Source organism: Temnothorax longispinosus, unplaced genomic scaffold (assembly GCF_030848805.1).
Source record: "Temnothorax longispinosus isolate EJ_2023e unplaced genomic scaffold, Tlon_JGU_v1 HiC_scaffold_51, whole genome shotgun sequence".
Lineage (NCBI taxonomy): Eukaryota > Metazoa > Arthropoda > Insecta > Hymenoptera > Formicidae > Temnothorax > Temnothorax longispinosus.
This window is the reverse complement of record NW_027270352.1, coordinates 190-26,667: the sequence shown is the minus strand read 5'-3', so window position 1 is coordinate 26,667 and position 26,478 is coordinate 190. Positions and strand designations below refer to the sequence as shown.

The 26,478-nt window shown below is 32.5% G+C and overlaps 3 protein-coding genes and 3 pseudogenes across 9 annotated transcripts; 3 read left to right on the top strand and 3 right to left on the bottom strand.

The window, feature by feature from the left end:
- Nucleotides 1-486: 486 nt before the first annotated feature.
- On the bottom strand, nucleotides 487-1,530 carry LOC139824683 (uncharacterized). Its single transcript, XM_071797211.1, has 3 exons — nucleotides 1,233-1,530; nucleotides 880-1,149; nucleotides 487-699 (listed from the first exon to the last, which is right to left on the bottom strand). Exons 1-3 carry the CDS (start codon nucleotides 1,455-1,457, stop codon nucleotides 487-489), a joined length of 708 nt encoding a protein of 235 aa, XP_071653312.1. The 5' UTR covers nucleotides 1,458-1,530.
- LOC139824669 (uncharacterized) lies at nucleotides 673-3,597 on the top strand (annotated as a pseudogene).
- Nucleotides 3,598-4,084: 487 nt separating this feature from the next.
- On the top strand, nucleotides 4,085-10,178 carry LOC139824678 (putative nuclease HARBI1; annotated as a pseudogene).
- On the bottom strand, nucleotides 9,983-13,027 carry LOC139824681 (uncharacterized). Of its 6 annotated transcripts, none has more exons than XM_071797209.1 (5): nucleotides 12,764-12,962; nucleotides 12,502-12,626; nucleotides 12,208-12,434; nucleotides 11,319-11,510; nucleotides 9,983-10,998 (listed from the first exon to the last, which is right to left on the bottom strand). In XM_071797209.1, the coding sequence occupies exons 3-5, from the start codon at nucleotides 12,349-12,351 to the stop codon at nucleotides 10,501-10,503; spliced, it is 834 nt and encodes a 277-aa protein (XP_071653310.1). In that variant the 5' UTR covers nucleotides 12,352-12,434; nucleotides 12,502-12,626; nucleotides 12,764-12,962; the 3' UTR covers nucleotides 9,983-10,500. The 6 variants fall into 6 exon arrangements, 5 of the variants coding, with proteins under 5 accessions (XP_071653310.1, XP_071653311.1, XP_071653307.1 ...); XM_071797210.1 differs by having other exon boundaries at nucleotides 12,777-12,962; XM_071797206.1 differs by having other exon boundaries at nucleotides 12,534-12,626; nucleotides 12,764-12,961.
- Nucleotides 13,028-13,052: 25 nt separating this feature from the next.
- LOC139824684 (uncharacterized) lies at nucleotides 13,053-17,146 on the top strand. Of its 2 annotated transcripts, XR_011735226.1 has the most exons (6): nucleotides 13,053-13,544; nucleotides 13,802-14,025; nucleotides 14,147-14,308; nucleotides 15,272-15,373; nucleotides 15,512-15,624; nucleotides 15,703-17,146. XR_011735226.1 is itself a non-coding variant. In XM_071797213.1 (5 exons), exons 2-5 carry the CDS (start codon nucleotides 13,848-13,850, stop codon nucleotides 15,535-15,537), a joined length of 468 nt encoding a protein of 155 aa, XP_071653314.1. In that variant the 5' UTR covers nucleotides 13,053-13,544; nucleotides 13,802-13,847; the 3' UTR covers nucleotides 15,538-17,146. The 2 variants fall into 2 exon arrangements, 1 of the variants encoding a protein (XP_071653314.1); XM_071797213.1 differs by having other exon boundaries at nucleotides 15,512-17,146.
- Nucleotides 17,147-17,192: 46 nt separating this feature from the next.
- LOC139824685 (uncharacterized) lies at nucleotides 17,193-19,167 on the bottom strand (annotated as a pseudogene).
- Between the last annotated feature and the right edge of the window lie 7,311 nt (nucleotides 19,168-26,478).

Genomic DNA, 26,478 nt, shown 5'->3' with positions numbered 1-26,478 from the left:
CAATATCTACGAAAGAATGCAAAACTCATTCAGTTGCCACATGAAAGTTGGGGATTTGTTGTGCAAAATCACCGCATAATATTTGCTAAAGCAGAGAATGATTATACTATAAAATTAAATATGATCATTGATTCGAACATGAACGGAGAGATATATTTTAAACAAAACCATATAAAGTGGCTAATACCTGAGCCAGAATCAGTGAGAGATATTGTTGAAAGTTTGAATTGTATTGATAAACTTTTGGTTTTTCAAAGCATATAAATTTTTGTAATGAAATTGATAATAGCTTCCTCGGAACAGCTAAATTGTACATAAAAATGTTTATTGATATTGGATGTGTAAAATGCAATGTAATTTTTTTTAAATAAAATTATGGTTTTTCCTTTATATTTATCTCCTTATATTTTTACATAACTTTAAATATATATTATAACTTTAATAACATAACTTTTATTCAGTCTTTTTTTTATCGAACACTTGTTTTTATTTTTTTGCAGATTTTCCACCAAGTTTCGATTGTTTTCGATGTTTTTGCATCTCCACTTTCTTCTCATCATATATTTTATTGTAAGTTTTACTGAGAATATGTGCTCTGCTTAATGTATAATAATGAATCACCCGTTTTGTCAACGCTCCCTTATGTTCTTGACATCCAATGAACGGGAAACTCTCGAGGAGGATATTCTCTGCTATGCGCTGGAAAGAATAACAATTCAGCTCCTCGGCACCAATTGTCTTGAGAATTGCTCTTTCAATAGCGATCAAGAGATTAAATAAAGCGTCCGACGGGAACTTTAAATAGCCGTTGGTGAGTTTTTTGTAGAGAATATCTCAAATATATTTTCAAAGCATAATTTATAACGATTTTCAACTTACACATAAACTTTCGTCTCCTGCATCCATGGACTCTTCTTCAAAATTATCTTGATGTACATCGAAAATACATGGTACACTACCTTGATTCAATTTAAATTTTTCACGTGGTATTTCGTTTATTGTTCCATCTTTCAAGACAGTTCGAAAAGTCCGCTCAACATCGTTGTCCTTGAAATGTTTATCGCAAATACGTAAATATTTTCGAGTAGCGTTTCCCTTACTCAAAAACGGAGAAATCTTATCTATCCAGATTTGATTTTCATGAGAATCCTGAAAAGTGAAAAAATCAAACTGATTGTATGTTCTTGAGAAAATGATTGTTATTTATTTTTATTTCAATCAAATACACTTACCTTCGGAAATCCAAATAGCGTCCTTTTATTCGAATCCAAATTGGGACATTTACTCTCACAATTCACAATGCAACACACTTTAGACATGATTTCACTTTGTTTTAAACGGTTTGCAACAAACAAGAAGACTAGAGAACAAACGACGTAAAGATTCGAACTTATCCAGCACGTAGCGTAGTTCATGAATTGGCCGGCGACCATACTGCGAACAGCGCCGGACCACATTTTGACTCACCCCCACCACTGGAGTTCGGTCTCCTGGTCTCTAGTCTTCTTGGTGCCGAGTCAGCCGACTGACATATCCCCTCCATCTGAGTAGTTCGGACACGAACCATAGCACGGACACGAACCATGTGTGTACCGTTACCGAGCGTAACGACGTAGTTGACGTCCACTTTCTCAGGCGGCGCATCAGTATACGTCCGCTGGAACGGAATGATCCCGGTGGCCGCTCTCAGGTTTCTCTCTGGTGCCAGTGGGTGCGTACGGGTGCGCATAGGTGCGTAGGTGCATAAAAAACTTATTGAGTAATTTTGAGAAATGGTGAGATGTTGCTTTTGCCAAAACATAAAAAAAAGGATGTGGGCGAACATATCATAAGTAAGTATAAATCGAATAATCTATACACAACATTTATGAAATGTGACAACTACAGGTTATGTGTTTTCGGGTTTGTCAATTAATTATTTTCACATTTCATAGATTAGATTGCTAAAGAAAACTAGTTATTGAAATATTTAACATTTTGTTCTATTCTGTATATGATCTATCTTTTACAGATTTCCTTTAGCAGATATATTTCTACTAGAACAATGGGTTAACAATGTACCCTTAAAGCATTGGAAACCTAGTAAAGAAAGCTTATTGTGTTCAGATCACTTTACTGAGGACTGTTTTGATAGATCTGAATTTAGAGTACGCTTGAAGCGTAATAGTGTTCCAACTCGTTTCGGAGATCCCCCGGGATCCTGTGTAATATGCAAGCGCAAGCGTTCGCATCAATCTCCTTATTCATTCTTCAGGTATATTCTCCAAATGTTGTATTATTTGACATTAGTTCTACAGTTTTACATTTCATTTATATTTATTCGATATTTATTCTATTTAGGTTTCCCTTGGAAAAACCAGAACTCCTCAATAAATGGTTGGGGAATATGAATATGCTAAACTGGAGGCCTACTGAAACTAGTTGTTTATGTTCAAGTCACTTTGAAGCATCTTGTTTAAGAAAAGTAAAAGGAAAATACTGGACATTAAAAGAAAATAGTATTCCAACAATATTCACTTCCATTGACTGTACTTTATTGGATGAAACTTCAGGTAAATTAAACATTAATAATTTTGTTATAATTTCTATCTAATTTTTTTATCATAATATTAAGAAAGAAATGAAATTCCTAATTCTTGTAGAATTTCTTGCATCTGAGGAAAATGTTCCACCTCCAACTGAAAACAACATTATAACAAACTCAGTACCACATCATGAACTGCACGATGTGGCAATGAAAGAAAATAGTATTCCAACAATATTCACTTCCAGTGACTGTAGTTCACTGTATGAAATTCCAGGTAAATTAACCATCAATAATTTTAATATGATTTTTACCTAATTTTCACCATAATATTAAGAGAGAATCTATGATAGTAATAATAAAAAGGTAATTCCTAATTTTTTGTTTCATAGAATTTCTTGCGTGTAAGGAAAATATTCCAACTGCAACTGAAAGCAACATAACAACAAACTCAGTACCACATCATGAATCGCACAATGTGTTAACAATCAATTCAATTCCTGTTGATGAAGCAAGAAGAAAAAGCTCTCATAATGTTAGCGACATAACTATGAAGACACTTCATAATTCTGGTAAGGATTATTCAAGGATGAATGATAAACATATGTATGAGGAAAAAATACATGAAATGAGAAAATTCACAACATATTATTGACAATTTTGCAGATAATGCAGGAACAGGACTAACGTCCATGCAATTCGACTCTACAACAGCATCTCCAGTTTGCAAATCGCGGCGGATTATAGACCATGATCATCATTATGAAAGTTCTCCCACAACGCTACGTCGTAGACTATTTGATTGTGAACAAAGGTTGAAGGAAAAGGAAAAGATCATCAAGTTGCAGAAAAGGAAACTCAATCGGCTGCACAGAAAAGCATCATCTTTCCGAGAGATGATTGATGAGCTTCGTAGTTCTATGAAAGTTCAAGTTTCCGAAGCTTGTTTACGTCTTTACAATCTATAGTCGATCCAGGTGTCAAAGAATTTTTGCAACGTGTCATTGATAATGGTGAGTCAAACTCCATTTCAAGAATGCAATACCCATCGGCCCTTCGTAGTTTCGCGTTAACTTTTTTTTACTATTCACCTAAAGCCTATAATTATGTGCGTGATAAAATGAATTCAGCTCTGCCTGCACCAAATACATTACGTTCATGGTACAATTCCATTGATGGTGAAGCAGGATTCACTGCTGAAAGTTTTGAAGCTTTATCACGAAAAGTTGAGGAAGCTAAAACAAAAAATCAGCAGGTACTCTGTTCATTGATGATAGATGAGATTGGAATTAAAGTAGGGACACAACGTGGTAGAGATGGAAAGGTTTATGGTCACGTTGATTATGGACCAGAATCTGTGCTAAATGACAATTCAAAAGAAGCCAAAAATGCCTTAGTTTTTATGGTAGTTGGTCTGGATAGTAATTGGAAATTGCCCATTGGTTATTTTCTCATCAATGGAATTGAATCAAAAACATCCGCGGTATTAATTAAAAATGCATTAACTCAATTGCATGAGACCGGTGTTGAGGTTGTGTCTTTGACTTTAGATGGGCCTAATGAACATTTTGCAACTGTTCGAAGATTGGGGGCAATTTTTTCTGAAAATAAAGTACAGCCCTACTTTTTCCATCCAATAACTTCTAAACCTATATACGTTATCTTTGATGCTTGTCACATATATGCTCAAATTGATCCGTAATGCATTTGGTAAAGGACAAATTCTACTAGATAATGAGGGAAATAAAATTGAATGGAGATACATTGTAACATTAGCTAAACTACAAGAGATAGAAGAGTTACGTGCAGGGAACAAATTACGTTTAAGACATATTGACTATTTTAAAATAAAAATAAAAGTGAATTTAGCGGCTCAGACTCTGAGTCAGAGTGTTGCCGACGCGTTGGAGTTTTGTTTAAAAGAACTGCAGTTACCAGAATTTAAAGGTTGTGAAGCAATGATCAAATTTATCCGTTCAATTGACATTTTATTCGATTTCTTGAATTCTCGTAGCCCTTATGGTCAAGGATACAAAGCCCCGTTAAGAATTACGAACGAACATATATGGAGATCGCGAATCGAAGAACTTTTGACGTACATTTCAACGCTGCGAAACGCAGAAAATAAATTGATGTTTTTATCAACCCGTAAAGTAGGATTCTTAGGAATGTATTCTGCCTGTTTGGCTGTGATAAGTATATATGAGGAGTACGTTAAAGCACCAAATTCTCAAATGAAATATTTATTGACGTACAAATTGAGTCAGGATCATTTAGAATTATTTTTTTGTGCTCTTCGGGCTCGCAGTGGTTGGTGTCCCAACCCCATTGCTATAATTCAGAGCCTCATATAAAAGACTGCTGATTCATAATGAAATAAAAGCCACAAATGGCAATGTGACAATGCAAGATAATACCAAAATTTTGACGGTTAGTTCAGGTTTAGGGAAAAAAGCCTTTTTAGATAGATATGATCCAGAGGTTTATGATACTATGGCCAATATACGCGTATGTAACAAATATGATTTGACTGATAAGCCAACGATTGTACCCTGGTAACCAGTTTGCTAGTTCAGATGCGTCCCAAAGAAGTGCGCAAGAAAACAGTCCAAAATTGCGACAAAAGTGCATAATATCTGTGATTGAACGAGTACTTACTGTACTATTGCAGTAGTCTGCTGTAAGAAGCTACTGTGAAATTTTATACTATTTGTTAAAAGTAAACATGTAGCAGAAATGTGAAAACAATATGGAAGTATCTTTTGAGTACAGATCTAACCGGCAGAAACGTGAAAAGAACGTGCAAGCATCTACCCGTGAGAAAAAGAGCAGTCGAGTGTGCTAGACGCTTGAAACATATTTGCAGCAAAATTTCACAAGTGTATGTCGCTTAAATTGTTGTTTTTGCCGTACAGATCCGACCTTTCTCTAATCCGACCGGCAGAAACGTGAAAAGAACGTGCAATCATCTGCCCGTGAGAAAAAGAGCAGTCGAGTGTGTTAGACTCTTGAAACATATTTGCAGCAAAATTTCACAAGTGTATAATGTCGCTTAAATTGTTGTTTTTGCCGTATAGATCCGAGTGACAGAAATGCGAAAAAAGCGTGTAAGCATCTGCCCGTCAGAAAGAGAACAGCCGAGCGCGCTAAACTCCCAGACAACACAAAATATTTATAAAATATTTATAAAATATTTATAAAAAAGATTAAATATTTTGAAAATATATACGTTGAATATTTTGTAAATATTATAATGTCCGGAAAATAAAAGTATCTAAAAGATTATAATAAATATTTTAAAATAAAGTGTAAATAATTATCATCAATATTATTAAAGTTGTTTTTAATTTATGTTATAAATATTTATAGAAATAATTACTGTAAGTTAAGTGGAGATTGTGAAACTGTTATAGCTTCGTGCTGTGTGAGATGTAGGTTATACGTACGGTCCATTTTGGCGTTACGAATTTCGAAAAATGTTTGATTGATAAATCAGATGTACGGTATATTCTACCAAAATAACGATAACGCTCTCAATAACGATAAATAAACAAAACAAGGCAAATGAGAGCTTGTTCGCGACGATGGACGGGCGACGGTAATAAAATATTACAAATTGAATAAAATATATATAATAAAGTAAACGTTTCGGTTCTTGATTTGGACCCTCCTCAGTACATATAGCTGGTCGAGTGAAATGCAGTGGTCACAAGTAGTAAAAAATGCCGCGTAATACTTATTGTATTACGAGAGATGGTGTCGTATATGTTATAAATTTGACTGTCAGGTAACTCTTGTGATCACTTTTTAAGGTATGACTATATATATTTGGTTAATTTATTTCTTTTTATGGAATTAAGGTAATAGTCACGTTGAGGATACGAGATCCACACTCTCATAATCGGAGAGCGGAATAACTGCATTTTTGACTACTTGTGACCACTGCATTTCACTCGACCAGCTATATGTACTGAGGAGGGTCCAAACCAAGGACCGAAACGTTTACTTTATTATATATATTTTATTCAATTTGTTGAATTTGTAATATTTTATTACTGTCGCCCGTCCATCGTCGCGAACGAGCTCTCATTTGCCTTGTTTTGTTTATTTCTGCCAAAATCATTTGTATTTCTGCTGCTCTACTTCTTACGCAAGCATCTAGCTGCCGTAATTCTTGTTGAATTCTGCTGTATGTGCTAGTTTGCAACAATGCCGCTAGGCGGCGCATAATAGTAAAACTAACTCGCAAGTAAATTTCAGTTGGGATCTAATATAAGCAGGCCTCCGGCGAAGCGCGAAGCAAAATCATGACATTCGCGACAATCTTCGCTAGCAATACAACGCAAGGCTTACCCAACACCACTGCGGTGCTATAAATATAAAAAATATTTTTGTAAATTATTTTAATCTTTCTAAAAAATATTTTAAAAATATTTTGTGTTCTATGGGTAGCAGTAGGCGCTGCTACAAATCTGGCGCGATTATGTTGCACTGCGATTTGTGCAAGCATCTGCCACATTTCTTGCACTATTCTGCTATATGTAAATGCATACACATATCTTCCACAATTCTGTTGCACTACGACGAGAGCAAGTTTCTGCCAACAGAAAAATAGTCAAAGTTGGAAATAGAAAACGCATTATCTGCCCGAAAGTTAGTGCACGACTTTTCGTGCAGTTTTACAGCAGAATTGCAAAGGAATGGTTACCAAGGTAAGAAATAGTTCTAGCGCGAGTAAAACTAATTGCGAGTTACCAGAACTACTGAGTGGTTTTTCACAGAATGCTATTGCTTACATATGTGGCTATGTAGTTCGTAAAGTTTGGACGAGAATTAAATGTGAAACATGTCGTGGAGCTCTTATGTGTTGTGATATTGAACCTAGTCTTAAGAACAATATTGAAACTAATTATTCAGATGATGCTACAGAGTATTTATCGCATAAAAATGCTTTGAGATTAATTGTGACTAAAAGCAGGGGTAATTTGATACCTCCATCGTTAGGCGTATATACACTAGCTTTAGCGACAGAGAAGTTGTTTAGAAGGGCAATAAACTGCATTAAAGGTAAAGTTCCAACTGAGCCTCAATTTGGTGCTATGTTGTGCTCAAAGATATTGAGAGAATTTTTATCAGATTCTAGGAGTAATCTTTTTCCTGATTTAAATACTCATATATTTGATGATACGACTGAAGAACTCTCTGGCCATGTATTTTTATTATCAAAGTTAATTATCAAAGAGTATTTAGAAATAAGAATGAATGCTTTAACTAAGATATGTACTAGTCGTCAAACTGGTCGCAATGTTAAACACTATAAGAATCGAGAAATGGTCTTGGTGGGCCCTATTCTCGAAAAATATCGCATACGATATTTCACGAATGTTACTAGAATATCGCATGTCGCAGTAAATTTATATTCTCGAATTTTCACAAGTACCTCGTATACGATAAATATCGTATATTTGGTATCGAATGGGTCAGACCAGTCGATACGAAATCTCGCATACGAAATTGAGGTAACGCGGGCAATGTATAGCTTTTAACACGTTGTGTCAGTTGTGTGGTTGGTTGATAGCTTACAGCAGATTTCGTTTTATATATTGTTTATAAGAAAGATTGGTGTAAATTAGGTAAAAAAAAACACATTTAGTGCTATATTCGGTGTCGAACCTCATGTTTGCTCATGTTCGTGCTCACGCGAAGTATAACCTAGCAGTTCGTTGAGTATTGCACGTAATCTATTTTTCACAGATTTATTGGAACATGCAAAATTTAATAAATTTAGAAGCAATTCGTCTTCTCGAAGAAGTTGAAGGAGGAGCAGTAGTTAGGCGATTATTTCATGCAAGAAATGATCCTTTCGAGTTATCCAATAAGGATTTTATCCGATTATACAGAGTAAATAAAAGAACAGCTGAAGATATCAGTAATATTGTGTCGGAATATATTAATGAACAACCAAGACGATTATCAGCATTAGATATAAACACACAGGTAAATAAAATTATTAAATTGTTTCTTGTATATGATTGTTTAAATGTTGTACCATTTACACAATATTTATTAAATTAATTTTTTACTATAGGTTGTAACAGCTCTACGCTTTATGGCATTTGGCAGTTACCAGACAGACATAGGATACAACATTAATTCAGCTGTTAGCCAACCATCTGTGAGCAGATGCATTAAAAATGTGACGAAAGCTTTGAATCAACCAGAAGTATTAAATAGATGGGTTAAATGCCCTTCAACTTTAGAAGAAGTTAAACGTATAAGAGATGGGTAAATATTTTTTAAATAAATATAGTATTAATTATTTTATTAATGATAATTTATATTATAAAAAGTCTTCTATCTTATTTCTATTTTTACATCTAAATTAAAATAACAGATTTTTAAAAAATAAAGAAACAATTTTTTATAAGCAATACTTATATATAGATTTATATTCGAAGAATGTAACTATCAATTAATGTTGAATAAAAATTATTAAGCAATTTATTTTCTTTTATACAGGTTTTGGGAGAAATATCAATTCCCAGGAATTATTGGATGCATTGATTGTACCCATGTAGCAATCGTTGCACCTCCTACACATCATCCATTATTTCCTGAATATATATACGTAAACAGGAAAGGTTACCATTCCATTAATGTATAACTGGTAAGTTACTAACGCATAATGTAGCTATAAATTTGTAAAATAAATTTTATATACTGGATAAATTGTTAATATCAAATATGGAACCGCAGATGCTAACTGTATGACCGTATAAATTATATGTGCGTATAATAATTACATATATTTTTTAGATATGTGACAGTGATATGAAAATCATTCATGTAAATGCAAAATATCCAGGAAGTACTCACGATAGCTATATTTGGAATAATTGCAACTTTTTACCAATTTTGAGACAATTACACAATCGGAGACGTACTTTTTATCTTTTGGGTAAGTATAAATATATTAACATTTTTGTGTTTAATACATTCTAATTACTTTAATAGTTATTGAAAGGAATGATAACATCATTAATATATGAAATGTTTAATCTTGACTGATTGTTTTATGTTCTAGGTGATTCTGGATGTGCCTTAAGACCCTGGTTATTGACACCTGTCATGAATGCTGAACCAAACTCTTCTGAAGATCACTATAACATAGCACATCGACGAATCCGATCTCTTATAGAAAGGACAAATGGTTTATTGAAAATGCGTTTCCGCTGTTTATTGAAACATAGGGTATTGCATTATAAACCAGATGTAGCATCGCGTATAATTAATTCTTGTGTAGTATTACATAACATGTGCATTCAAGAAAATGTACCACTACTGTGCCCAGAAGATTATGATTTTGATTTTGGATTAGATATTAATGATAATGTAAATGAAAATGTAGAACGGAACCGTATTAATCCAGAGCTTGTTGCAGGAAGAAATTTGCGAAGATTACTGATTCAAAATATGTTTACTTACATATAATAATACATTTTACTTAAAATATGTGTATTATTTATTAACACATGTCTAAAGTGATACAAATGTCAACGTAATACATAATCTCATATATCTATATATGTATATAACCTTATAACGTTTTACATTATAAAAGTATAAAATAAAAACAAAAAGTAAAAGTTAATAAGGTTTTGAAAGTTTATGTACTTATATAAGTTACCTTATTGCACCCAAAGTAACAAAAAATAGGAACTTTTCATTTATAATACTCTAGTATCACAAATTGTTTTCACAGTATTATTATTTTAGTATTATGAGTATGACAATATAATATATAGTAATAGTAATAATTATGATAATTAGCAAGTATAAGGCCCAACGGGCAAGTATTAGTAGTACAGTAACACAAATTAATATTGATATAGTAGTATACATAAAAATAAAAATAATCTTTTAAATCATAAACACAAATAAAAGATATGAAGTCTTTGAAAATCACAACTTGAAAATTAGTCTTTTATAAACGGATAAACATTAGATATATTTTCTAATGCAGTTGCCATTCTTTCTTTTATTGTTACATCTCTTAACATTAATTTTAATTTTTTCCTATAATATTTCTTTCTCATCTGCTGATCTTTTGCTGTTAGGCCTACTAAATCATTAGTATATTCCATTGTTTTTTCAAATCTATGGCTTGCTACTGTTTGTTTGTGTGGTTCATTTTGTTTAATATGTCCTTGTTTTGTGTTACATGTTTTTGTGTTCCTCTCTGTCATAGGTGTATTTTTAACGATTTTATTTCTATTTTCTTTGTTATTAGTAGCCATTACTTTATTCTCTTTATTTACGACAATCATTATTTGATTCTTTGTAGAAGAATTTTGCATATTGCACGTTGTAGCCTCATTATTATTCGTACTCATTGCCTCCACAACCGTTGCTTCAGGACCTTCAGAATCTGATATTTCTTGATACTCATCCAAGTATTCTACACCTTCATATTCCTATAAACAAAATTATATTTAACAAATAGATAATATAAGCTTGGCCAGAAATATTAGGCATTTATATTTTTTTTATTTACCTGGAATTCTTTTACCTGTATCATTTCCTATTGGTTACCGCCATTATACATAAGTTTAAAGTTTAATCTTATGTATAATGTCGGTAACCAATAGAAAGCAATACAGGTAAAAGAATTCCAGATAAATGAAAAAATATAGGTGCTTAATACCTTTGGCCAAGGCTATATATGTATGTACAAAGTTAAAGAAAAATTATATAATTAACATTACAATTATGTATAAAAAAAGAAAGTACGTACAAATACTGCTTCCGTTTCTGCAATATTATCAAGGCCACTAATTGCTGTTGCATTAATTGTTTCCAAAACCTGCTGTTCCGTAGATGTTAATTGCTCCGAAGGTAATAAAGCAGGGCCACCACCTGTTCCTTTCATGTATTTACTTATTTGACTATGTTTTGCTTTTGTTTTTGAACACAGATCTTGCCAAGTCTATTTAAAAAAAATTATTTTCTTACTAATAAAATTTCTAAACTACCCAGATAGCGAAGCGTGTCTGAGCAAAATTGCACAAACCTGTGATTGCTTGTGATGCTGGTAACTTGCCGTACATTTGCTTCAATTGATTTCGAGTAATTTAAATTTTGAAGCAACACGCAGGCAACATTGGATATATGTATTGCCAGCAATTTGTCGGCAAGAGAGCAGCATCAAATTTACTTCGCGTTGCTAACAATAATATGACAGCATTGTGTGATCCTATGAATTATTACAGCAACATGACAGCAACAGCTCAAATTTTAAATCAGACGATTTTAGAGCAGCACAAGTTGCTGGCAAGTTGCTACCCAAAATGGTTATCTCGTGAAGGCATCAACTTGCCGACAAATGCGGACTCAGTTGCCACAATTCTGCTAGCAACACATACTATGTTGTCGGCAACATGCCAGCAACAATGCAGACACGTTGCTATCTGGGTAATTACATATATAATTAAATGATTATTACAAGAATCAATTATGACTGCGGTCCACTTGACGCTACAAATGCTTTGAAGCATTCCTTTTCTCCTTTCTTTCAATGAAGAAAGAAGGAGAAGAAGAACGCTTTGAAGCATTTGCAGCATCAAATGGACCACAGCCTATGTTACATCTTACAAAGTTATAAATATATGTTCTTCTCTACTTACCTTTCTCCATTGTTTCCAATCTTTTATAGCTCCGTTGGGTATTTTATGTAGTTCTTCAGCGAGTGCTATCCACATTCTTTGTGCATCCTTTGTTGTAAATGTTGAAGAAAATTTGCTTGATTTTAACTCCGGATTTTGTTTCATCAATTCAACTATAGTGTTTCTTTTTGTTCCATAGTTATATATCCTGACCTCAATTTAGTGTTCATTTTCTCTGATAGCCTAACCTAAATAACAAAATAGATTTAATAAATAGACAAAGTAATTTTGATCAAATCTTTTACTAATACCTACGTCAATTTGTTATATTAATAATAGTTAATTACCGAGGCCGATTTGATCATTCTGTCAGCACCAACTACAGTTTCTTTATCGGTAGTTGAGTGCTGCATTTCATGTAAAGATTTTCTAACTTTATCCTGCTTTAATAAAAAAATAATTATAGTATACTCGTAGACCATTTTATGTATTTTACACACAAGTATTATATTAAGATAGTTTCGCGCGAAAAGAAAAATAAATATACTATCAGAAGCGGTAATCGGTTTCGACGTACGAAAACAGCTCACGATATTTTATTCACGAATAATACGGCGTCACGATGCGAATATTATCGTTTGAACGAAATTTCAGTCAACTTTCCGATTAGAAATTACACGGCTCTTGGCCTTGAAAAATCTGCTCTAGGTATTCGCAGCAATATATACACTGACAGTACGATTTATATGTTAAGGTAAGGTTAAGTTTTCATTTCTTGTTATAGCGGCATTCTAATTGGTGCAAATATTTGTCTTAAACCTGGCAACGCTGTGAGAGTATCGCGTACGAAAATTTTCGGGTTACAATTTTCACCTTATTTCAAGAATATAAATCAGTGGCTTTTGCGTTACGCATGCGACATCGGTTGTGCGAAAATTAGCGTCCACGATATATATCGCACGATTTCGAGAATAGGGCCCGCTGGTTGCACATATAAGGAGCGTTGCGTAACTAGAACTTATATATATATATATATATATATGTAAAGAAACCTTGTATTATTTGCTTTTCTTCTATTTTCATATATGTTATCCAGAATCTATGTCTGTTTTAGAAATAAAAAGAGTTCTTATATGTTATTCTTTCCAAAATTTTATATCTTTCTTTGCATGCAATCACCTTTCATCCTTCACAAATTATTTACACATTGATATAAAAAAGAATGAAACTTACAATTAATTTATTTCTCAGGTGACTGTCATTCTTCAACCTCCTCTGAGGACTATACAATTTAGGCTGCACAAAGTGATGACATCACCTTATAGTAAAACCATAATTTTGATTGTTTAAACGTTGAGGTAATTTTTTAAAAATTAATTTAATATAGGTGAACGACAATGGAATACCTCAATGGAATCACGACAAGTTGATTGTAATATCGCAATTACAACGTAAATAGGAATCTTTGTTCTGAATTAAAAAATCTGAATAAAGAATTATTGTCTTATTAAACAAAATCTTGTAATATTTGGACTATTTAATAATTTGTTTCATCAATAATGCTAATTTTTTAAATTAATAATTGCAACAAACGTTACATAAACGTAAGTTTCAGTTAAACTCATTTGAATTTCCCGCTCGGAGGCAAATTGCCGGGTAAGATGGCGGCCGCCCATTTGGGGACGCCATTGGGGGACGCTGAAGAAGATGCTGATGTTGTTTTAATAGATCTCGTTAAAAACTTTCCCTTTCTTTATGATAAAAGTGCAACAGATTTTAAAAACGCAAAGAAGAAGGAACGTACATGGATGGAAATTTCTGAATATTTAAAGTTACCAGGTAATTTTTTATTATTTTTATAAATTATAAATTTTATATTTCATAAGCCATCAACTACATATTTTTCTCTTTACTTTTTTTACTTTGCTTTTATTAACATCTTTTTTATTGTTAATTACAGTTACGGATTGTCAAAATAAATGGCAAAGACTTAGAGAAAAATTTTCTCGTGAAAAGAAAAGAAGAGAACTAGAAACCCGAAGTGGCAGTGGAGCATCTACAAGACCTACGTTCTTATTATATAACAACATGAAATTTTTGGATTCTTTGTTAAAAGCAGGAAGTAAGTTCTATTACCTTTCTATAAGATAAATTAGATTACATGCTTTTTTATTTTTATATATAACTATTGCTTCCTCATAGAGGAAGCTTTATTTTCGTAAATTCATATATGAACCTTTGATTGCGTATAAAGTTGGCTCTAATCAAACAAACTTAAAAGAATTATATATAAAATAGGGGTAGAAGAAACCAAAGAAAAGATTGTTTTTTGAGTTTTTAATGTCAATATGTTCAGAGTGTTTTAAAACGTCGAAATATTGCATTTAAAAAAATGTCGGTATGTGTGTATGTATGTATGTATGTATGTATGTATGTATGTATGTATGTATGTATGTATGTCTGTGCCAAATTTACAGAAATTTCTATAACTCCAGAACTGATCAACCAAATCTTAACGAATTATATATGAAATAGGGGTAGAAAAGACTGAAGAATATAATAGAATTAATAAAAATTGTTAATAATAAAGAGGTTACCGATTTCTATTAAAAAAAGGTTTACCGAAATTTTTTAATTTTATTGTATTCTTCAGTCTTTTCTATATTTCTATTTCATATATAATTTTTTAAGGCCGGTATTCATAGTCGGGTCTTATATCCAAGATCGTCTTAAGTATAGTCTTAAGGCGTCATCAGCCAATCAAAGGGCCGTATTAGCATCTTAAGACATCACTTCCTCTATGAGGAAGCCAAGTGCAAATTTCTAATTTGCACAATTTTTTTTTACTTATTTTACTTTCTTTTTATTTTAAATTTGTTTAATTTTAATATAATAAAATTATATGATTCATATAAATTTAACAAGATTTGATCTATATTTATAATATTTTAACGTTATATACTTGTAAATATGTAGTTTAATTGTATATATTTCTGAATAGTTATATAGATGTTTTTTTTTGTTGTATTCTCGGTATTTTTTATAATATAATTGTTTTATAATTAATTGTATAATTAATTTTTAGAACTTATACAAACATTATACCACGAGGAACACATTTTATTTCTGATATGCCAAAAACTAAAAGTATTTTACAAAAGAGTAAGCCAGTTGAAACTATTAATAGGTGAGTACAACTCATTTAGTAATAATTTAACAAAGCTTTAATTCTTTTGTTTGTAAGATACAAATAATGGTAAAATATTTACTAGTTTATAGTCATAATTATGTTACATAAACTAATAAATAATTATAATCTTTTCAGCATTTCTGCTCGATCTGAGGTGTTAAAATCTTTATCACCATTATCAATACAGTTGTCTTCATCATCTGTATCTTCATCTCCATTCCTATCTTCAATCTTATCTTCATCACCAAGTATTAATGAAAATTCATCATTAATGCAATCATGCACAAAATCTACGCCAGATAATCAAGAAATTTCGTCAATTATAGTGCAACCACGCATAAAATCTACGCCAGAAAATTAAGAAATTTCGTCATTAGTGCAACCATGCATAAAATCTACGCCAGAAAATCCAAGAAATTTCGTCACTAGTGCAACCAAGCATAAAATCTACGCTAGAAAATAAAGCAATTTTGTCATCAATGCAACCATGCATAAAATCTATGCCAGGAAATAAAAAAAAGCAAAAAATACAATTATTCAAGAAGCGGACGAAGTTGAACAATAGTTTATGAATTTATCATCTGTTATGTCTCAACATTTCTCAAATAAGCAAAAAATGGATGAAGATGATGTTTTTGGTAGCACAATTGCATATCAATTACGTAAAATAGAAGAACCACGGAAGACACAATTATGAAGATTTTATATGAGTTTTAAAGATAATTTTTTATTACATCTTATAACAGTTATGTTAAAATCACATTAGGTTTGTTCTCTGTAGCTGAACTGGCTGCACTAGTTCAGAGTTTATCTTTTTCTTTCTAATGTGGAGTATAAAAGATAAACTCTGAACTAGTGTAGCCAGTTCAGCTACAGAGAACAAACCTATTGATTTATGTCGAGATGGTTCTTGTTGTATACAACTGCAGTAGGGTTTGCATAATTGCATACAAACATACAGCAATCTTAGAGCAGTTAAATATTTTAAGTGCAAGTGAATATTTTAAGTCAAAATGTTAAGTTTGATTGCATGGAAAAAAGCATATAAAGACTGATAATTTTATTTTTGTTTAGTTGCTACGTAATTTTGTCTGTGGATAATATTTAGTTTGTTGTTTGTATGCTTTATAAGTTGCTGTGCACGTTTTGTTTATTTAAATTTTTTAGTTTTTTTTTTAATTTTATTTTTTATTACAAATAAAATAAACATAACATTTTTGTTTGCTTGAAAATAAACTTTTATTTATAACTTTAAGACGTATTAATGTGTTCTATAATTACAAATATTATTTTGTTCAAAATGTATTAAAATTTTTTACATTTCATTACAATTCAAACCAAAGTAAAAGTGATATTAAGTTATATGCATTGTTGCCACTTGTTTTACATTAATTATATATGTAATTCAGCATATAGATATGTATATTTTTGTACTTTTAATACAGAAATAAAAAAGTAAAAATTGTACTGGATATATGGTATTTATTCGTATAACGCACTCAGAGAAAAATTTGTACCAGCAACTAGAATTTTTTTAGTTAAACCGACTAGAAATTTGTGGATAAATAACGCCTCAACTATGTATAATATAGTTGTAATAACAACAATAAATAAATTATTTAAACTACAAGAAAGTAGTGGCATTAACGAAAAATATATTGTGTATGCCAAAAGTATGTTGTAGTAACATGAATAATTATTCATTGTAGTGATATCAACATAATTTTTAGAGTTGTCTAATAAAGAATAATTTCTTATTTGTTAAACTAAAAGATTATAATTAATATACCTAGGCGACTAGCGCCTGAAAATCTGCTTTGGTCCCGTAGGGGGTCTCCTTATATACAGGTCGGTGCGGAATTTTGAACTCGAGAGAATGTACGGGCGATGCGACGCCTAGCGGCGTCGATGCAATCTATTTATAATCCAAAATTGATTAATATATATATGGGTGAACACACCCTGACTAGCGAACCTTAGAAGGATCGCTGGAAAAACCCTGCTGAGCGACCCTAGTTATAGGAATCGATGTTGAATTTTAAACACGCAAAAGTATACTGGCGATGCACCGCGTAGCGGGCGCGAGCCGAACTCTCTCGCCGCGCGAGTCCGCGCTGCCGCCCGCACCAGCTTCTGGAAGTATGCTACACAACAAAAAAATATTTGTCTAAACAATAAGTCAAGGAGTTGTCTAAACTTGAAAAATGTTATTGTCATATCTTGTTTTATGGAGTCTATATAACTATAATAATTATAGTTGAGGCGATATTTAACTATCAACTAATAGTTGACAAATATTGTTTCTGTGACCATACTTTTATAGTATTCAGTACTATTTAGTTCCTATTACTTTGGAAAACTAGTTACAAGTAATTAAACTGCAGAGTTGCCAAAAAAATAGTTGCCACAACTATTCAGATTTCTCTCAGTGCGTATGATACGTAGATCCCACATGTATACGTTCATATTGCCATGTAACTTCACCTGGGATGATAGCAAATATTCAGTTAAAATGTCTCTTTGCTCGTATGCTTCGCGAGTTGCCCTATGTGCACTGCAAGGGCTTAGACGTTCTATTCCTTCGTTTTCATCTCTCCATCTTCCTGGTATTACTGTTCCCATATTATTATCATGATCGACAAAGTTTGTTGGGCAGTATGTTTGTTCGCATGATGATTTTTTGGCGTTTTCAGTCATTAAAAAATTGTGTAAATTTACGCATGCTAAAACATATCGATCAACAGTTGATGGATGAGCACAAATTGGGCGACGAAGTATTCGCCATCTTGATACTAGAATACCAAAAGCATTTTCGATTGTACGTCTTGCACGTGATAAACAATAATTAAATATACTTTTGTTATCGCTTAAATATCGACCAGAATAGGGACGCATAACATTTTTATACAACTGAAAAGCCTCATCACCAACGACAAAATAGGGCAATTCTATATCACATCCAGGTAATTTCCTTGTTTCATGCGATATATTAAGTGTGCGATTATATAATGCTTTTCCAAATACTGATTTAGATAGAACACCAGCATCACAAACACTGCCAAAAGCATGGTCAACTACAGTGAACTTATACTCATGATCACATATAGCCATGAGTACTAAGCTAAAAGTCTTCTTATAATTAAAATATAAGCTCCCAGATTTTGGTGGTGCTTGTATCTGGATGTGCTTTCCATCCATTGCACCAATTGTGTTTGGAAAATTCCACCGTTGCCAAAAGCCCGTGCTTATATTTTTCCACTCATTCAATGTCGGTGGATTAAGATACTCAGTACTAAGTACGTTTGAAATTATTTCGCATGTTTCCTTAACTATGGAATGAGCAGTTGATAATCCAATGCGATATGCTAATGCTATTGATGTCATTTGGTCACCTGTTGCAAGAAACCTATTTTCAAGAAGAAGGATTTTTTTATTATCCATCTATCAATAACAAGGTTCAGAATTGAATTTATTTATACAACTACCTAAGTGTAATAATCAAACGCTGCTCTGGAGGCAAGGCTCGCCAATTAGATTTTTTTAAATATGGTCCTATCTTGCTTAGTAATAAATTAAAAGTATCTTCATCCATTCGTGTATATTTAAAAAACATATCTGAATCTTGTTTCAATTCTTGAAAGAAGTGGTCAAAATCTCCTTGATAAAATCTTAATGTATTAATTGGACGACACCACCATCTTCTCTTATGTTTTTTTAATAAACGACGTTGACGACGTCTGTATAACATATAACTCGAACATGACAAAGCATATAACTCTTCGCAGCTTCCATATTTCAATTTTTAGATTTTTCAGAGGATATATGTCCAGCAACACGGATTGCACAATATAATATTACAAATCCACAAAATATATATATGTCAATTTGAATTTGTTCTACAGTGACGATTGAACGTTTTCTTTACGACGCTGCATATGCGTACATATATAAAGATACATTTGTGTAGCACTTTTCTTATTAGATATGTGATTGGTTCATTTCTTTATGCATATGCCATGGTTATGCAGCTATGCAAACTTCGTCTGAATTGACCCTTATTATGGTTATGATTGTGCATATGCTTATGGGTTTATGCAAGTTTGTGTGGATATAGCTTTAGAAAAGGATTATATACATATTTGAAAAGTATTATTTTGTAATATGATTTTTCTGAATGTTGTTAAAATATTTTAAAAACGTACAGAAAATATATTTTTCAAATGTTATATACTCTGACATTTATTTGAGATCAATGCAACATTCAAAATTCCTTGTAATTTGGACTTAGAAATAACGTTGGTAGTACATTAAATTTCAGTTGTTATAATAATGTTATTGTTTTATATTATGCGCAATAACGCTTATCGCGACAGCCATATGATGTACGTACATACATTTATTCTGCATATATACGATGCGTGAGTGCGTATATACACGTATGTGGATCGAGCAGTGAGTACTCTTTAATTATTTATATATAAGCATATTTATATATAAGTAAGTAACTATTATATTCTAAAAGTTGTATATTAATGATAAAAACTTAATTAACCATATGCCATATGTGCTATGAATAGTAGCTGGTGATGCAGGATTCATTTTCCGATTTACAAGAGAGATTTACAGAAGAGAGGAAATATCAATTAATTTATCTACGTTCTATAATAGACTTGTCCTTGGACGTATATAAAAAATATCATCAAGGTTTGTCCACGCTATTATTTTCTATAAAATAACCTCAAAATTTTGGGAAAATATGTCAATAATTATCAAAAAAGAATCATTTCCGAGATGATTTATATCAAAGAACAAACCAATGGAATCAATTTGAACAAGGATACTGAATCACTATACGAGGTCTATTTTGACATCTTAAGTGAACTTTCTAGCTTTAAGGTAGTCCTTTCGCCCCTACTGAAAAAAATCACGTCACGAAATTACATCACAAAATCACGTAATAAAATTAAGTAATTACCCAAGGAGCGCCAATGCGCGTATAATGCGCTTTGAATGTACATTAAACTTTGCATTAAATGAGGATATTTGTCCCGCATTATATGCGCATTTAATGCATATTATGGAAGCGCATACCAAAAAGTGCACCTACGCTCATTGATCGAGGAGCCCAATCGAACAGCTAGTGAACTCTGTACTATATAGGAATTTTTTTTCGTGCCCAGCTTTTAAGCATTGCTGGTGAGCACATTCCAGTATGTGCAGTTATCACAGAAGAAAAGAACATTCTTATTTAGAGAATATATCTTAATTTTGGCATGATAAATGTCATTTATTTAAAATTTCATTCATTTAAAATTCAATTTATTTAAAATTTAAAAACTTAAATAAAAATGTTCCATAATGAGTCAGAAGCTACTCATTTAAATATTTTATAAAACCTGTTATTTATAAATTAAATGCTCAATTTGCATTAATTACGCATTTGAACGCGCGCATTTTGAACACACAATGTGGTTTTGAAGCCAATGCAATTGTACGCGCATTAAAAGCACGTTATACGCGCATTGGTGCTCCTTGGGCTACTTCTATTCGAGAACTTGAATCAAGGACTTGGACCGATTTCTAGCATCGTGTACACAATAAACTTTTAATGGCGTTTTCGATTTATTACTACTCGACCCGACTCGGGTCGCATCAATGGACGTGGAATACATACATAGATATGTACCTATTCCACGTCAATGATGCTAGAGTCCTGTATACATGATGCGACCCGAGTCGGTTTGAGTCGCAAATCGAAAACGCTATAATGGCGTTTTCGATTTGCTACTCGACCCGACTCGGGTCGCATCAATGGACGTGGAATACATACATAGATATGTATGTATTCCACGTCAATGATGCTAGAGTCCTGTATACATGATGCGACCCGAGTCGGTTTGAGTCGCAAATCGAAAACGCTAAAGACCGTGCTTACAAGTTACCTTATACATGTAGCACCCAATGTCAGCAACAAAAGTACTTCTGTGATATGTCTGTGATATATTTATCACTATACTCTAAAAAGCCCCTTGCACAATGCCAAGCAACAGGCAATAGCTAGGAACAGGAAATAAAAAAAAATCGTTAATTACAACCTAAAAAATTCTAATGCTATATGATTGGTTGGCAAAATAGGCAATAGGCACAGAATTTTCAACGTGACGGAAACTCTGTGTCTATTGCCTGTGTCACTCTTTATTCTACATTTATACATGATTTCTGATTTATATTCTCTGTTCCTTTTGCCTGTTGCCTAGCATTGTGCAAGGGGCTTTAAGGTACTATTACATCTCACTCGGCATGTAATATTTCAGAAACATTTCTGCAAAATTCCATTTGAAATATTACACCTTTCATTAATATTTCAAAAATATTTCACGACCGTTTTTACATCATTTCGGCAATGTTTCAATGTCCGCAATTAGTTCAAATTCAACCATGCTGAAAAATTTCGGTAATATTTTGGTAATATTATGAAATATTTCTGAAATATATCTACGAAATATTGCAGAAACACTTCAGAGATATTTTAAATACATTTTACACTGAGAAAAATATTTTACATTATCAAACAAAATTTTGTTACTGACGCAAAAACTATTTGTTGATATGTAAAAAATGAAATATTTTGTTACCGGAACAAAAAAAAATGTATTAAACCGTGTGCGTATAGCCGCCGCGCGTTTGTCCGAAGTCCGCTCTCTCAGCCGGTCACCCATCCAAGTAGTATACCGGCGCCTTAATTGTTGCTTGACATCGATGATTGAACAGGGTAGTGGTGATCCTCTAGAGTCTGGGTGCTTCCGAAGAAGCGCTCGATTTTCCGCTGTGAGCTCTTGCCGTGTTCGCACGTTCGCTCGTATCTGCCCGTGACAAGCGGCGGACTTCGCATTTCTGAGATGGCTTTTGATTTTGCTCGACTCCTTAATACCGGAGCATCCTATGGAGTAACTGATTTTACGACATCTGGAGCATTCGTTGATATCCTGGAGTAGCCCTTGGATCCCTGGAGCATTCGGAGTGGCGATATTTTTTCTGGAGCAATCACTGGATGATTGGAGGAATTGTTACGTTGTTCACAGAAAGTATTCTCCTGGTGGGGTGAGTTTTTGGCGAAGTAACAATCGGGTATCGGATACTCGCAATTTAATTCAGCCGTTTTTATGTTATTAGTTACTTTTCTTTTCTTTCCTCTTATGCGAGTACCATTCTCTATTCACGTAATCACTTGCGTGTTCTTTGCGCGCGATTTCACTTTCGTAGTTGGTGTTAAGTTCTTGATATATTGTTAATGTAATTACTCTTTCATGTTTGATTAAGGGAATTTTCGCTTTTATTTCGCAATTACTACGTTTACGCGAGCGTTATTTCTGTAGTAACTTACGATATATCACTCGTTTAGAGCCACCGCACAAGACTCTCGTATGATCACGTAGCGTAACGTAACGTGAGCCAACGTACAAAAAACGTATTGGTTACAGCCGTTACGGCGTTATACGTTTCTTGTGCGTTGATCTACGTTACGTTACCATGCGAGAGCTTATGCGGAGGCTCTTACGCGGAATAAATTATCGTAAGTTACTACAAAATTCTGTTTACGAGAAGGAAAATCCCGTTTACGCGAAGGAATTATCGTAAGTTACTACAGAAGTAACGCTCGCGTAAACGTAGTAAATGTGCGTTAATTTGATTTTTATATCGCATCGTGCGTTGATTGGTCGTACGTTTTATTTGCGCATGTGATCACTTATTTGCGCGGGCTTATTGTTTCTCTGCGCGCGTGTTTTTACATTAATCGTTCATTCTAAAGTTTTTAGATATATAAGTATTGTAGTTTTCCCTTTATGATCATTTAAGCGAGTTTGTGCATTATATCGTATTATGCTGTACACACGCTTGCGCACGTGATCGCAACTTAGTTGATTGGAGCTTAAGGTTTTTTCTACAGAATATTACCATACCGTAACTTTTTAATTCAGATAATTGCCATCGTCTCAATAGTGAATGGTAGTGAATTGTTGTGATTGTTTATTTGAAGAAAAAGCTTTGCGTGGTCACACGTATTGTAAATATCGTATTAATTACGAAGTTACAAATATGGATTACATAACAGATATATATATATATATATATATATATATATATATATATATATACATATATATATGGGGCATTCCACGCCAATTCGCAAGGGGTCAAACTTCGACCTTTTTATTTTTGATGGCCGCTCGTTTTTTAACAGGTCTTTACGAGTATTAGACCCCTGTTAAATCGTTTCTATAATAAATGTAGCGTTTCCGAAATAGAGCCTGCGCAAAATGAGGACTGCAAAATTTTCAATGAATTTTTTTGCCTATTAGACAACGTCTAAGAAAAAAATTTATTGAACATAAAATACGCTATTTAGATCATAGTTTAAAAAAAAATTATCCCAAATTTTTATAATAATGATTTTAAACTAATAAAGTAAAAAAACACACAAAAATTTGAATATCTCAAAAACCCCATTTTCTATTTTTTTGAAATTTATAGGAAATATTCTAGGGAGTATTAGAAGAATTTTAAGACTAGTTGGAAGTTGCGCAGAATTTTTGGGAATTTTTTATAAATTTTTTTGTGAGGCAGTAGTAATATTTGACTCACAAAAGTGTAGTTAAAAACGCGTTTCAGACAATTCTGAATCGATTTAGATATACTTTTTTATTAAAGCATGATGAAGATCTCGGCATAGCACACGACAATTGCGATGAATAATGTGGGAAAGGCGAAAAAAATAGATTTATGAGGAAGTATAATTCAATAAGTACATTTGTTTAAGAACATATTATTTATAATTTTATTATTTTGTGCTCAGTATAATCATTCGAAAATGAGTAATCTTTAACAATTAATTTATAATTTTTGGTATGACTTGGTATGACGCAGTGGACACGTTGAGTCTGAGGTATTCTTTTTGTTTGATCGTACCGATCTGTCAAAAATTCGGCGGCGATTGCAAGTATTGGGACAAAAAAAATTATGAAATTGCCGCCGAATTTTTGACAGGTCGGTACGATCAAACAAAAAGGATACCTCAGACTCAACGTGTCCACTGCGTCATACCAAGTCATACCAAAAATTATAAATTAACTGTTAAAGATTACTCATTTTCGAATGATTATACTGAGCACAAAATAATAAAATTATAAATAATATGTTCTTAAACAAATGTACTTATTGAATTAAACTTCCTCATAAATCTATTTTTTTCGCCTTTCCCACACTATTCATCGCAATTGTCGTGTGCTATGCCGAGATCTTCATCATGCTTTAGTAAAAAAGTATATCTAAATCGATTCAGAATTGTCTGAAACGCGTTTTTAACTACACTTTTGTGAGTCAAATATTACTACTGCCTCGTAAAAAAATTTATAAAAAATTCCCAAAAATTCTGCGCAATTTCCAACTAGTCTTAAAATTCTTCTAATACTCCCTAGAATATTCCCTATAAATTGCAAAAGAATAGAAAATGGGGTTTTTGAGATATTCAAATTTTTGTGTTTTTTTACTTTATTAGTTTAAAATCATTATTATAAAAATTTGAGATAATTTTTTTTTTTTTAAACTATGATCTAAATAGCGTATTTTATGTTCAATGAATTTTTTTCTTAAACGTTGTCTAATAGGCGAAAAAATTTATTGAAAATTTTGCAGTCCTCATTTTGCGCAGGCTCTATTTCGGAAACGCTACATTTATTATAGAAACGATTTAACAGGGGTCTAATACTCGTAAAGACCTGTTAAAAAACGAGCGGCCATCAAAAATAAAAAGGTCGAAGTTTGACCCCTTGCGAATTGGCGTGGAATGCCCCATATATATATATATAATATATTTATTAATAATTTTCTTTTTCAGCGGCGGCGGAATTGGCGAGTGATAATTTATCGGAATGAACAAAAATAGCAAACAATAAATACTCAGCACTTGTTTTCAAAATACGATCATTTCATTAGCATTACTAATGTCTTTTCTTTCACAAACAAAAATAAAATGTAATTCACTGTATATAACCATCAGATATCAGACTTCTTTCTCTCTTACTTATTAAATATTTCTTCACATATTAAGTTGTATAAATAATAGTAAAACTTATTTTACTGACTTTAAATACATATCTTTTATTAATTTGAAATTACTGTAAATAAATAATATTTTATTAGATTTTGATGGTTTTAACGAAGAACGTTTTGCTGTGATAAGCAAACCTGCAGAAGAAAACGCGCATTCTGCAGATGCTGAAGTTGTAATCGCGGTATGGCATAAATGCAGCATACCAATTTGTACAAATTCGGCAGTGACAACTTCATTTAATTTATTCCACCATTGTAGAGGATCTTCGATAATAGATTCTGACATATGTAAATACTTTTTAACTTCGACAAGAATAGGATCTTCAGGAGGAATAATGCTTATTGTATGTTTCGCAGCCAACTCCAATCGTAATTTTTTAACTCCACGAAGCTCACATGACTTATTAGGATAATCTGCTATTATGAAAAAGTAAAACTAAACATGAGAATTTAACTTATATATATCATAAAAATAATAATCTTATATTTGGTGATTAATATAGAAGCTGTTGCAAATATAAACTATGTAAGACTTATATATATATACTACTTATACTAGGCTTAATTACAATATTAAACCTAGATTTTGTAAATCTAGATACTGTAAATTACCTAGACTAGGTATTGCTTAGATATATAGTTTATAAAAACTGTAATAAAAGTTATATATAGCTTAATGGACAAAATTCATATACACTAATTTTTTCATTGTAATTCGTAATTTATTGCATATCCCCGCAGGGTTCGCAATCTACTACCAATACTATCCTTCTCCTCTCACTTTAACCCTTTGGACCAACGGCTTAACGTCTCTTTCCGAAAGACGGAGCCCAGTTTTCTCCGCACAAGAGCCTATCTTGCACGGAGGGGCGCAGCTATCGGAAAAAACATTTCCATACTTCATGGCTCTAGTGGACTCGAACCTGGTTCCTCAGATTACGAGTCTGGCGCTCTACCACTAGACCACACTGCCGCCCATAATTTTTTTATTG